Raw genomic sequence first — 13,465 nt, forward strand, 5'->3', positions numbered from 1 at the left:
CGCTTTGCATTTAGGCCAAATAGTTCAATTTTTGTTTCATCAGACCACAGAATCTTTTGCCACATCTTTTCAGTCTCCCACATGCCTTTTTGCAAATTCCAAGCAGGATTTTACATGGGCTTTTTTCAGAAATGGCTTTCTTCTTGCCACTCTTACATACAGGCCAGTACCTGAGCTATTGTTGACACATGGACAGTTCTATCTCAGCCAGTAGGTCTTTTAGAGTTGTCATTGGCCTCTTGCTGGCTTCTCTGACCAATGCCCTTACCCAGCTGCTCAGTTTGGGAGGACGGCCTGCTCTAAGCAGATTCTGGGTGGTGCCGTATACCTTCCACTTCTTAATGATCGACTTGACTGTGCTCCAAGGGATATTCAATGCCTTTGAAATCTTTTTATACCCCTCCCCTGATCTGTGCCTTTCCACAACTTTATCCCAGAGTTGTTTTGAAAGCTCCTTGGTCTTCATGGTAGTATCTTTTCTTTGAATGCACTACCTAACTGTGAGACCTTACAGAGACAGGTGTATTTAATGTGAAATCATGTGAACCACTTTTATTGCACACAGATGGACTCCATTTAACGTATTGTGTGAATTCTGAAGGCAATTGGTTGCACCTGAGCTTATTTAGGAGTGTCATAGCAAAGGGGGTGAATACTTATCTAATGATGATTTTTCAGGTATTTATTTTTAATTGATTTGTTTTTTCAACCCCCACCCCCATTTTTTCACACAGTAGGTTGTGTAAATCAAAGGGAAAAAAATCCCACTTAAATGCATCAAGATTTCAGGTTGTAACACAACAAACTGTGAAAACGTCCAAGGAGGGTGAATACTTACTATAGGCACTGTATATAAATATATATTAGGGCTGTCAATCGATTAAAATTTTTGATCGGTTAATTTATGGGCATTAGTTGATTAATCAGTAGATTAATCCGTGCACATTTTTAAGAAAGGTAACGATATTATAGCGGCTGTCCTGCATAGTAATACTAAAAAATCAATAGAATCTAAAAATAAAATAAAAAAGCCCAATGGGAACTTTTTAAAAGCATTTTTATTATTATTTTTTTTTATTATTTTAGTAAGTGTGACACATTTTCACAGAACAACCATTCTTTCGGGCCACTGTCAGTCACATACTAGTACTAGTCCCTGAAAACACAAGCGTTTCCAGCATCGGTTGTTTAACCTACTATTATAGCTATGTATTTGGCTTCCTTCCTGTACTATCGAAGAGATTAAGCCGTTCGGAATCTTGGTACAGGTGCCTGAGAATACTGTGGCTATTGACAAGTGATTGCTCAACATGCTGTTATAGTAAGAATTCAGAGACAGTAATTCCACATAATGACCTCGATTTGAGGAATTGGTGCCGTCATCCATTGGTTAAACCTACTATAAACTTTCATCTGTTTATGTCCCGCCTCCACTCGCTTATGATTGGAGTGCCGCAGAGAAAATGCAGATCTTCTATTGGTTAATTTAATTTTATATACAAAAATAAAATTCTGCAAAATTAAATTGTACAAAAAATTAAAAAATTTTCTATTTTAATATATTAATCGGAGCAACCCTAATATATAGTTGTGTAGCATTATAATATAATGTTCAATAAAACAAAAATTAAAATTTTGTCTAAAATGCAAGAAAAATTACACTTTAACCAAAACCCTAGATACTGCATTCTTATATTAACATCAGTTCTGGCTCCTTAGAGGCAAGTCTCCATTATAAACTCCTATCTCATGAATAGTCATACTTGCCCCTGGCATCAGATAGGGGCGGCCATAAGGAAACAAGCTGCCTGTTACTGAATCAGCGCACAGAGAATAACACGAACATTTGCAGAGCTTTTTTGAGATGTTATAGTAATAAAATAATGACTTGGATCGCATTATTGAGGAGTTTGGTGATGAAACGAGTGATCAGGAGATGATCGATCGGTATGTACGACTATTATTATTATTATTATTATTTATTTCTTAGCATATTTGAAAGCTATAGCGAACAAAAGGGTGGGGCGGGGCTGGAGAATTTTGAATTTTGGGCTTGAATTTTGTCATATCATTGAATTTTTTTGTATTCTGATTTTCACGAGTGCACCTCATCACTACAAAATGGCATGTAAACAAACGGCAAAATGCACCGCTCTTTCTCTTGTTATACAAAGTTTATTGCTGCCGTAAAGCTGCAGCTCCCAGATCCGTATTTAACAGTCTGGTGAAGACAAACACACACAGTTAGTACACAAAACAACACTTCACTCACAAAACAACAGTCCTCGTTTCCTCCCGTTAACCACAACAAAGGAACCGATTACAGCGTCACGTCCCCCTAAAGTACCCTAAGCCCCGCCCCCTCCGATAGCTAGTTCAATCACGTCTCCTCCAATTCATGACTGAAACTTCACTCACCGTACTAGGGCGATGACTCCTGGTACCGTGACGTCGCCCCCTTCCTGAATGACCGGCTTCCGTCTGCCCCGGAATGAACTGCCCAACCATTCAGTACAAGGCACGCAGTTCCTGTTATACAGTGCTCTCACAGGTTGAGAGGGAGATTGTTGATTCGGATTCAATCGCTCTCTGTCACAAACGGTAGACAAAAAATAAACTGTGTCACTGCTTGATACCGTGGAAAATCCTATGACTGTTTAATCCCCATTAAACCAAAGTTACTCGAATTCAGCGTTGTTGACATACATGGATTACGGGAGTTGTAGTTTTCCTCTGCTTTTTTGCTGAATGGAAACACCTTTCAGTGTGTACCAGATAAACTACTATTCCCAGAAGACACTGCATTGTGACAACGGTAGCATCAATAAAGTGAAATATATTTTCAAAGTTTCATATTATGATATCACTTCCTTTCTCTGGGAACAAATCTAGTTTTAGTTTTTGTTTTTTTCTCTGTTAGTGTGTGTTGGAAGTCGTATTTATATTATTTTAGTCCTTCCCCAGCAGTATTTGTACACTCTCTTTTCACCTGTATGGTATATAATTAGTTTGTTGGTCATTTATTAAAGTTAGCAAATTAAGTCGATAAGATGTTCTTGATTTTTTTTTTCTGCCTTTCTCCTGCCTCAACACTAGAACCACCACGGTTGTACTCATACCTAAAACCGCCACCAGCAGTCATTATGGCGGTTACATTTTAAACAACATCAGTATTAAAATGAAAGACAAACTATTGGATACAACTTTTATTCAAGCACGTCATATCAAACATCTGCACAGCCAAAACGCCATGTTTAAATGAACAATTGAACATAAAAGGGTTTATTTTCTAACTTACCACATATAAAGCACTACTTCAAAAAATGATAAACTATAATAAAATAAACATTTCAAAAGAAACTAGTGTATAAATAGGTGTAAACAGGTATATGTACATAGAAAACTGTAAAAACGAAAGTCGTTTTTAATTTAAAATGAAAGTAATATGTTTTCTCTTGCGTGTGTGTCACTCGGTGCAACACAGAATCCAGGTTGAGCTGCTGCAGCCTGCTGCTTTGCAGTTTCCTGATCAAAATGTTTCTGCCGAAGCACTGTGGCTAGCTTCAAGATGAACTCTCTCCTACTGATATTTTCCCCGGTGCATTCCTTGTACAAAACGAAGGAATTGATGGTCCAGTAGAGATAACAACAGGCTTGTATATGCAAATAAAATAAATATTGTAGGTTATATTCAAAACAAAAACATGTATTGTAAAAGGCAGTCAAAATGATAGCTTTGATGGTTCTAAGTGAGTGGGATTATAACTTCCTTATTTTCGTGATCCTGCCTTTCAAATGCCGTCAGGGTATTTCATACATGTATTTAGGAAAAGTCATCGGTGGACAACCGCATAACTTTCAGACACGCAGTAATTTAAATTTGAAAAGCTTAAACCGCCAAAATGACTGATGGTTCTAGTGCAAAGTATGTTAGTGACATGGTCTTGAAATCTAAATGCAATATTTTTATGTTGTATACAGTGCCTTTTTAAACATACGCTGGCAGTGTGTAACAGTTAAGTATATTAGAATAAACTATGACGGGTTACTTCTCTGTTGGCTATTGGATAAAAGACTTTTAACAGCCGAATTGGGGATAAATCCTGTTTAGACTGCACTTGTAAATCTGTTGATCTACCCCTTACTTCTTGCATCCTAGCATATTGTATTTTAGTAGTATTATTTGCATTTACTGTATTTAAATATTAATCTTGCATTGTAACCCTGTACAGTACTTCCCTGTAACACATGTAAGTCACCTTGGATAAAGGCATCTGCCAAATAAACAAAAAATAAATAAATAAATAATATGAAAAGTGTTGTCAGTCAGAATGCAATAATAAGATTCTACTGCTGCTGGGGTCTTAAGGGGACCCCAAGCCCTCTGCCTTTTTTCTGCCTCCCCATTTTTTTTTGGCCATCAGCTGCCACTGGTATGTATGTATGTATGTATGTATGTATGTGTAACACCCACTCGCTCAGAGTGGCTACAAACAGAGGGGTTATTTTTAATATGTAGTCCGACTACGCCAGTTCAGTGCGATACAGCACAAAACAATATTAGATAATAATTGATCAGTTTCTTTTTATTCGGATGCAGAGCTAAAATACGGGGAACAGCGTCACCAAGAAAAACACCGATAATATATACATATAAAATCAATGAGATTGTTTTTTATTTGACAGCACGGTTAAAAGGAGCAACAACACATTGTTCAATATCTTTATATATGACCACAACTATTCAGTTCACCAGCAAGTGATCAATTACAGATTTTCCATAAACAGGTCATCATAATTAAGATTTGTCCAAACTGCAATATTGCACTTTAGAAAGTGCTTAGTGCATATAGTAAGTGTACGGTTAATTAACCAGGCATACAGAGCAGAGGATAATAGTAAACACAAACACTGACTATTGTATTTTTTTTTTCTATAAATTTAGTTGTTGCCAATTATTTTTTAATATTTTCTCCCAATTTGGAATGGCCAATTATTTCATTATGCTCAGCTCACCGCTACCACCCCTGCGCTGAATCGGGAGGGCGAAGACGAACACACGCTGTCCTCCGAAGCGTGTGCTGTCAGCCGACTGCTTTTTTTCACACTGCAGACTCATCATGCAACCACCCAAAAGCTACAGCGTCGGAGGACAACGCAGCTCTCGGGCAGCTTACAGGCAAGCCCGGAGGTGCCCGGCCAGACTACAGGGGTCGCTGGTGCGTGGTGAGCCGAGGACACCCTGGCCGACCTAACCCTCCCTCCCCCCGGGCGGCGCTCGGCCAATTGAGCGCCACCCCCTGGAAGCTCCTGTCCTCGGTTGGCAAAGGAATATCCTGGACTCGAACTCGCGACATCCAGACTATAGGGCTCATCCTGCACTCCATGTGAAGCGCCTTACTGGATGCGCCACTCGGGAGCCCCCTACAAACACTGACTATTGTAAAACAAAACATAACACATTGTCTGTACGTTAGCCGAATACTTATTGTCAGGATAGTCCTTGTACAGGCTTGTTTCACTTTCCTCTTGTTACTCTCTGTTCTAAACACTAAAATTGTGTTCCCACACAAACCCCCAGGATGGCCATCTAGTTAACAAGAGGTGTGGGCTATTTATATTCAGGTGCGTAACACTATCAATAATTAAATTAGGCATGACAAGGGGACTGAATGGAGAAGCTACTAGAAAGTGATAAATCAATTACAAAGTGTTAGTCAGTAATATATAAAATGTGCACTAATCAAATTAAAGTGTAAAATTTTAAAAAATAAAACATACAAGTGACAAATAAATAAGTGAAAGATAACAGCCATTATTAACCCTGTTACATATGTATTTATTTCTCTATTTACTGTATGTATGTATTCATTGATGAGTCTCTTTTTAAATTGAGTTTTTTGTATATAATGTTTTGGTTTCCATGTTCTTGTCTTCAGAGCTTGGTTGGAATTTCTTCCAGGACAGATCAGTTTCAACCCTTCGGCAGCTGGAATGCTGGGATTTCGGCCAGTCAGTTATGTGTGAGTGTGAGTATGGGTGTGCATGTTCCTGTGCTTGTGTGTTTTACTTCATATTGTTAACCCTTAGCGGTCCATTTATTCAGTGCCTGTTAGGCACGTCAGGTCCAATTTATTTTCACACGCGCTGTTTATTTTACACATGCTGTTTAAAAGTAATTTTATTCAAAGTAAAACAGGTTTAAAAGGCACTGCATATCAACAGGACACTCAGTACTGCATCTCCAGCCCCGCCCCACCCCTTCTTCGCTGTATTTATCACATACCTCTTCATAGTCGTGCATACTGATAAATCATCTCCTGATCAATAATGTGATCCAAGTCATTATTTTATTACCTTAAAATGTCTGTGCTATTCTTTGCACTGGATGTGGAAGCAGCTATCTTGTTTGTTTATGGCTGTGTTATCTCTGTGGTGCAGGGACAATGTGTATTGCTCTGATCTGCCCCTTTATTTCGGCTTCTCTCAGCTCCTATCGGTCTCACTCAGCCATTGAAAGGTTTTAACTGCTTTTTCGGGAGAAAAAACGACAAAAGGCCTGTGCTTGAAGTCTTTTTGGTGATGTCGGACAAAAAAACTTTACAGTGAACACGATACACATCTATTCAATAAACATATTTACATTAAAACAACTGATCGTATAGTGGATTTCATACATACATTCATTTTTTTCTTTTTAGGTAAGTAAACTATTTACATATAAAACAGATTTTAAATATGAGCAATCAATAAAAACAATGTAATCAAAATAAAGATAACATTTATAAAACTTACCTACACAAACAAACAAAAAAACAGTAAACAATAAATACTGTTGGCTTGACCCTCAGATATCTCTCCTGTACAAATAATAAACATAATTTTCAAAAATATTCTCCTCAGAAAAATAAAGAAATAAAAATCATGCAGGGTCTCATGCGTTCTCCTCCGTTTAAAATGTCACTCAATTCTTCCTCAGTAACGACAGACTGATGATCAGAAGGCTGTATATGCTCTACCCATGTCACTGTCCTGTTCAAAATCTCAACTTCTGGTAACTCGATGTTGTTTTGGTGCTTTGACCCTCTTTTTCTTTGTTCTCCATCTACATATGTTTCAGACATCGTCAGTTCACTCAAAATGGGGTCTTATATAAGCAAGAAGTTGACACATATCAGAAGGTTTCTGTGTACTACCTTCTCTTGTCCTGTACTGATGTTGCAAATTCTATAGGTGTGGCATCTAGAATTTTTGCTAACAACTGTGTAGATGGTAGATTCCCATCAGTCTGACAACCTTTTCTGGCCTTTCTCACCTTTGTTAGCCAGAAGCTCTCAGTCACAGCGTGTTTCTGGGCAGTTCTTATGGCCTCCTGCAGATCTTTCATCAGAGAGATCACATACAAATCGTAATCAGCCATTTCATTGTCTCTGCTCACATTACGAAACATAATATCAACAGGTAGCCTTGGGACTCTTCCATATATAAGATAAAATGGTGGGAAGCCAGTTGTCTCATGCGCTGTGCAATTATATGCAAAAGTTAACGTTTGCAGCACTTGGGGCAACTTGTATTTCGCTCTTGGTGGTAACACTCTGATCATGCTGCTTAACGAACCGCTCAACATTCCCATTCCCCATGGGATGATATGCTGTTGTTCTTGATTTCTTAATGCCTGCTACAAGCAGAAGCTCCCTGATCAGATTGCTTTAGAAATTCGGACCTTTATCCGAGTGGACCCACTCGGGGAAGCCGTAAACACAGAAATATCTGTCCCACATATCTTGCCACTTGCTTTGCGGACCGGTCTCTGCACGGAAACGCATGGGCCAACTTTGTGAAGTGATCATGCTGACACAACGGTTCACTCCATTAGCTGTCACTGCTTCTTTATGGTTGGTACTCAATCTGAACAGTTCAAGTAACGCTCCATATGGTTCTTTGACTGAGTGCATTGGCTACTATGTTTTTGGTATGTAGTGAATATCAATGTCATATGCTGCCAGTTGCTGCCACTGCTTTGAACTTTGACCCTCTTTTTCTTTGTTGGCTGTTAAGGCAAACAAAGGTTTTGTTAAACTAGAACAGTTCTCAATGAAGTGCTGGTAATAAATTTCCCGAAATTACCTTATTTTCTTCTGGGAGGGTGTGACTTCTGTGATTGAAGTGTTGGCATTCACTTTGTCTGGATCCGTCGCTACTCCATTCTCACGCACAATATGCGTCTTCTTCTCTGTGTGCAAAGACCAAAACATCGTCAAGACTTATTAGACTTACAAATTATCTCCTTTTCTTCCATTTCATTCAGCACCTGTCTCAGTTTCTGATAATGACCTGGTGGGACATGACGATAGGGTAGTCAGAATGGCTTGTCGTCCTTTTATACATTTTGGAAGATCACCTGACTCTCACTAGTTGACTGCCGACATGCTATTTCATATATAGACTATCTTCACTATAGCTGAGGGTTGGTTACACTCACCCACACTGCTCCCTCCCGAATGTGAGTGCCCTAGTTTTCCTGATGCTGTCTGTCTGCTGCTATTACCACTTGCATTCAACTGAGCTACAGGTGTCATACTATTAGGACAATCTCTCTTCTGGTGACCTGTACTAAACATGTGGCAAAACACTTTCCCATATATACACACACATACACTGTGTGTGTGTGTGTGTGTAAATATATTTATGTATATATTTGTATATATATATATACACACACACAGTATGTGTGTGTGTATATATATATAGATATATATATAGTATTAATTAAAAAGTGTTAATTAAAAATACAAATTTTTAATTTCAGTCTTACACAAGGTTATTTATAAATTGTTACACATTTCTGCCTTACTGCCTAACACTGTTAACAAACATTTTGATACAAATTCCAGACAGTCTTCAAATACCATAGTATATTTCCTTCTCAGTAACCATAAACCGACTTGCCTATGTCTTGTGGAAGGTCATTAACACTATACTAATATCACTATGCTAATTAAAGAAAATACATAGACAAATAACATCATTTTACATTGTAACACTAAGAACAGTATGTATCCAGAGCTTCTTGGACTTCTATAAGCCCTGTTAAGACTTTTGTCTGTATGAATTGCTTTCATCCCTAAATTGGTGCTCGGAATGACTTTTTTTTTTACCGTTAACAAGCACCAGAAGGAAATGAAAAGTATAGTTAAGAGCTACTGCTGCGGGACATACCCCAGAAACCTTTTACTGTTATTTGATGCAAATAGTCTTCTATAGCAATCAGGGGAAGCAAGGCCAATGTATCAGGTCACAACTGAGAGGAATGGTACTGTAGTCACTGCATGCACCGATAACTTGGCACGGTTTAACAAAGGTTACGTTTAATTTGAAATTTGTGTTAAATTATGGCTCTTTTTTTTCTTCCTAAGTAAATTGCATTGCCACAGCCTTTTACCTATGCCCATATTTTTAGGGGGAGGTGGGATAGCATTGATTTTCTGAAACTCATGAAGGGCTTTAGTAAAAGTAGGAGTTATCCATACCTGATTTGGCCTGGATATTATCCCTGCTATTAACAATACAATAAATCAGATTGAGGAACTCCAGAATATGTCTGAGAGAGTCATTGTAAGTAGCAGGCAATACTGCTGTTGAGGCCACTGTGTGAGACATGAGGTGGATAAGAATGAAGATCAGAATTGATATGACAAGGTTATGAGTAACTTAGCTTTCTACTGAATTTTTCACATAACAAAGTGAAACTGTAGACAAGGTAAAAACAAGCACAGGAATTAAAAAAAAAAAAACAACCACTGTGGTAAGTAGGTAAGAACAGTTTGAGATGAGTCTTATAATCATAAAGCCGTGGACATATAGAAGCAGGAGAGGCATACATTAAAGGTTGATAGGACAACAGTGTGCCCACTGTCCTCAGATGATCTGATTATTAGCCTATTTAATATTATCATAGATTCACTACTGATCTACAGGCATGTGCAGAAGCACTATTCATAGAGATAAGCCAATGGACATTGTTTTTATTACAATAATGCCCTAGCTTTAACTCATAAGTTGTCTGAGAAATGTTATTTTAAAGTCTGTTTTTAAGAATAACACACCCTTTAATATATTATGTTACTGTTTCAGATTGTTAAAGGAATTTTTAACAACAGTCTAGAACAGTTTCATGAGTATCACATTTTATTTAATTCATAAACATATAACTAACTCATTGTGGCAAAGTGGTTTGCAGTGTGCAGGTGTAGTGGTGATGTGATTGTGGAACAGAAGACAAACAAGAAAGTTCATGGTCCAAACAGGTTTTATTTCCCTTTATAATCCTGGTCTGGTGACCACAAAGAATAACCCAGGCAATACACACCTATTTGTATTGCACTGGCAAAACAACGGGTAGCAGTCCCGAAATAATAATACACAGGTTGCAGTGATGAAGACAGTAAGACACACACAAAGACACACACAATCACAAGTCTAAAGTGAGTGCTGTAGTGTTTGTGGTGAAATACAATTTATCGTGAACAAAGGTGCAGTATTGTCTGGGTTTAGTGCTGGCCTGTAGCGACAACTCCGGATCGTGTTAGCCGTCTAATAAGAACAAACAAGTAGATTTTAGGCACGACAAAACAAACAAAACACTCATGATAATAATATGTTTCTCCTTCCGGTTCAGCATTAACCATAACAAAGGAACAGATCACCTTGCTACGTCCCCTTATGTACCGTCAATCACGCCCCCTTGGTTAACGATTGCAACCGCTCCTCCAATCCACGGCTGCCACATTGTTTCCCTTCCGGGTCGATGACTTGGTGTTCCGTAGCTCCGACCCCTTTCTAGATGGCCGACTTCCACCTAACCCTGGGAATTAATTGTCTGGCCATCCAGTCCAGGGCATTCTGTTCCCTTTACACAGCGCCCTCACAGGTCAGGAGGGAGATTTATCACCAAGAATCAGCTGGTCACACTCATAAATAAGGCCCAATAAGTCTTAAAATCCCAAATGCAACTGAAATTCACCCCCACCTCTGCATATCTCCTATCTCTATTTTACTCAAGCTTATCAAGAAAGGGGGCACATTTGCCATTTAAATCATATTTTATAAACTATGTTCTACCATGGCTAGGTAAAGAAACTAGAACTTTTGAATTGGTAATAACAATCATCTAGAATGTATATACTGGCCCATATGAATTAGAAAATAATCACTGATCATTTTCCATTCCATAATGTAGGCTGACAACAGTGCTTTGATTTGATCATTTCAAACATCAAATCAAAGTTTCAGAATGTTTTATTACATTACCAGTATGTAAACCATTACACTTATTACTTCTTCACAAGTCTTGTGAAGTTTTGTTCACTGGATACGCCTTGCCAGCAGTAGTGGCACCTGACTTTAATAAGTGGGGAGGCTAAACAGCAAAACCTGCTTTCATTGCTTATATATATATATATATATATATATATATATATATAGAGAGAGAGAGAGAGAGAGAGAGAGAGAGAGAGAGAGAGAGAGAGAGAGAGAGAGAGATAGATATAGATATAGATAGATAATTATGGGGCATTCAGGTGCATTTCAATATTATTGTTGTTAAGTACTTTGTATTATACACAATAACAATAATTGCATGTTTCAAAAGGTACATCGTAATTTAATGAGAAATGTAATGTAGTAGTATACTATAGCCAGCACATAAGGCAAGCAGCTGAATATAACAAATGAGTGCACTTATTTGATATTGTTGAATCCTGACCTGGTGATATTGCATGTCTTTTTACAGCCTGTAGCCCACAGAAATCCACAGGGAAGATGTAGAACCAGTTTTAAAAAGCCAACTTGAATACTCACAGTCAACCATTTCGTTTTTTCGTACCACAAGCAATTAAAAAGGTAATTTTGTTTAGGTCCTCCCTGTTGAAGAAGCTCCAGTTTAGCCTTCAGACGACCTCTATTGAAAGCGAGAAAGATGGTGTATGAAATAAAAAATCTACAATGTTTTCGCCATCAGCCATTGCTCACTGAAAAAATATGTAACAACTAGTGTACTGTATGGATTTCGAGAGTACCCAAACGTGACCCATACCCAGCCTAGTAACAGATACGTCAAGATTATGAGTGGTGGAGGCTAGCTTCAAAATGGGTTATACTTGTATCGTCTTAGAAATACAGTAAAGCTTGACAGGGTGATTTAAGGTTATAGAAATGTGTGGAATTAATACTAGCCTCAAAATGGGTGGGATTCTGTCGTGTTAGCCAATAGCAATACAGTATGGCGAGGATAACATATGATTTGCTAGAGGCTAAACGGAAGCCACCCACGATATATGGTTAACACAGATCAGTATGATTATTGTGCTGCGATAATTTTAAAAGTGTAATATTTTTTTTTTTACAATATTACATGTAATGTTGAGCCGCCACTGCTTGACAGTCCTGAATTCAACCAGCATTGCAGACTGCTTCAACTCTTTAAGGAACAATTAATTTACCTATTCGTAAACACTGTGAAGGTGAACACTATTTGGTTATAATAAAAGGATTACACTGTATCAGTTTCCATACGAACTATTTTCTGTGTGTGTGTTTTGTGTATCAATTGCAGTCTAGTCTGAAAAGCAGGACCAAGAGGGGGTTATCCACCTGACTTGGTACACTACAATACAAATGAATAAGGCTTGCAAAGTTACACAGATGTTAATAAGTGTGTCACTAAATTACTCCTGGGGGAAAACACCAGCAGTATTAATATAGAGTAAAATGGCAGCTGTATTTACGTCTGCCAGTGTTTACATCAATCAAATGTTACACAAATGTATTTGTTTTTCAGAAGCTGGGAATAAAAAATACTGTAAAGAGTACAGTATTGATGATCCTTGTCAGGCCATTAAATGAACCATCTTCAGATACTGTATTATCAACAAGGGTTTAGTGCTGGTAAAGGTTCATGCTTTATTGACAGTTTGGTGACATTATTGGCAGTTCTCAAGGAATTAGTGAAGATTGGAATAATCAGATACAATCAAAACTCTCATTGTAAACCATGCTACAGTAATACTCCTGCTTAGTTTATACATCTTAAATCAGTGACTTTGAAAAATGCACATTTGTTATTCTGTTCTATTTTAATATTGATGTTAACACCATGGAGTCTCCAGTTTAATTCTACAAACTCTGAAGGATTTATCTTTTTTTTTTTTTTTAACCACACCAGTTTGGATAATTAAACAGACCCTTTGGGTGCCAAGGTGTATTTTTGTCCATATTTTTTTTTATTTATTTATTTTTAAAACAGCCTCTTATGGAACAACAGTGTAATGTTTTTGTTGTGAATTATTTAAAGAGTAGTTAATATCAGTCTTTATTTTATTAATTTGTGTTGTAATTTGTACGTATGAACATCTTAAGTTATTTTTATGAGAAAGCCTTTCCAGCAGGGCAGTAGTTTGCCTCGATA

At 37.7% G+C, this 13,465-nt stretch overlaps 1 protein-coding gene across 6 annotated transcripts in view; it reads left to right on the forward strand.

Annotated features, from left to right (window-relative positions):
• LOC117399694 (zinc finger protein 385D-like) overlaps positions 1 to 13,465 on the forward strand; it is a 172,559-nt gene that overhangs the window by 113,725 nt on the left and 45,369 nt on the right. For 4 of the 6 annotated variants that reach the window (XM_059022935.1, XM_033999031.3, XM_059022936.1 and 1 more), the window contains exon 3: positions 5,940 to 6,029. The exons of 1 other annotated variant lie outside the window; for it this stretch is intronic. In XM_059022935.1, coding sequence (XP_058878918.1) covers positions 5,940 to 6,029 — 90 coding nt within the window. The remainder of the gene's footprint in view (positions 1 to 5,939; positions 6,030 to 13,465) is intronic. One more of the 6 variants, XM_059022933.1, reaches the window with a different exon arrangement.

Source organism: Acipenser ruthenus, chromosome 4 (genome assembly GCF_902713425.1).
Source record: "Acipenser ruthenus chromosome 4, fAciRut3.2 maternal haplotype, whole genome shotgun sequence".
NCBI classification, from domain to species: domain Eukaryota; kingdom Metazoa; phylum Chordata; class Actinopteri; order Acipenseriformes; family Acipenseridae; genus Acipenser; species Acipenser ruthenus.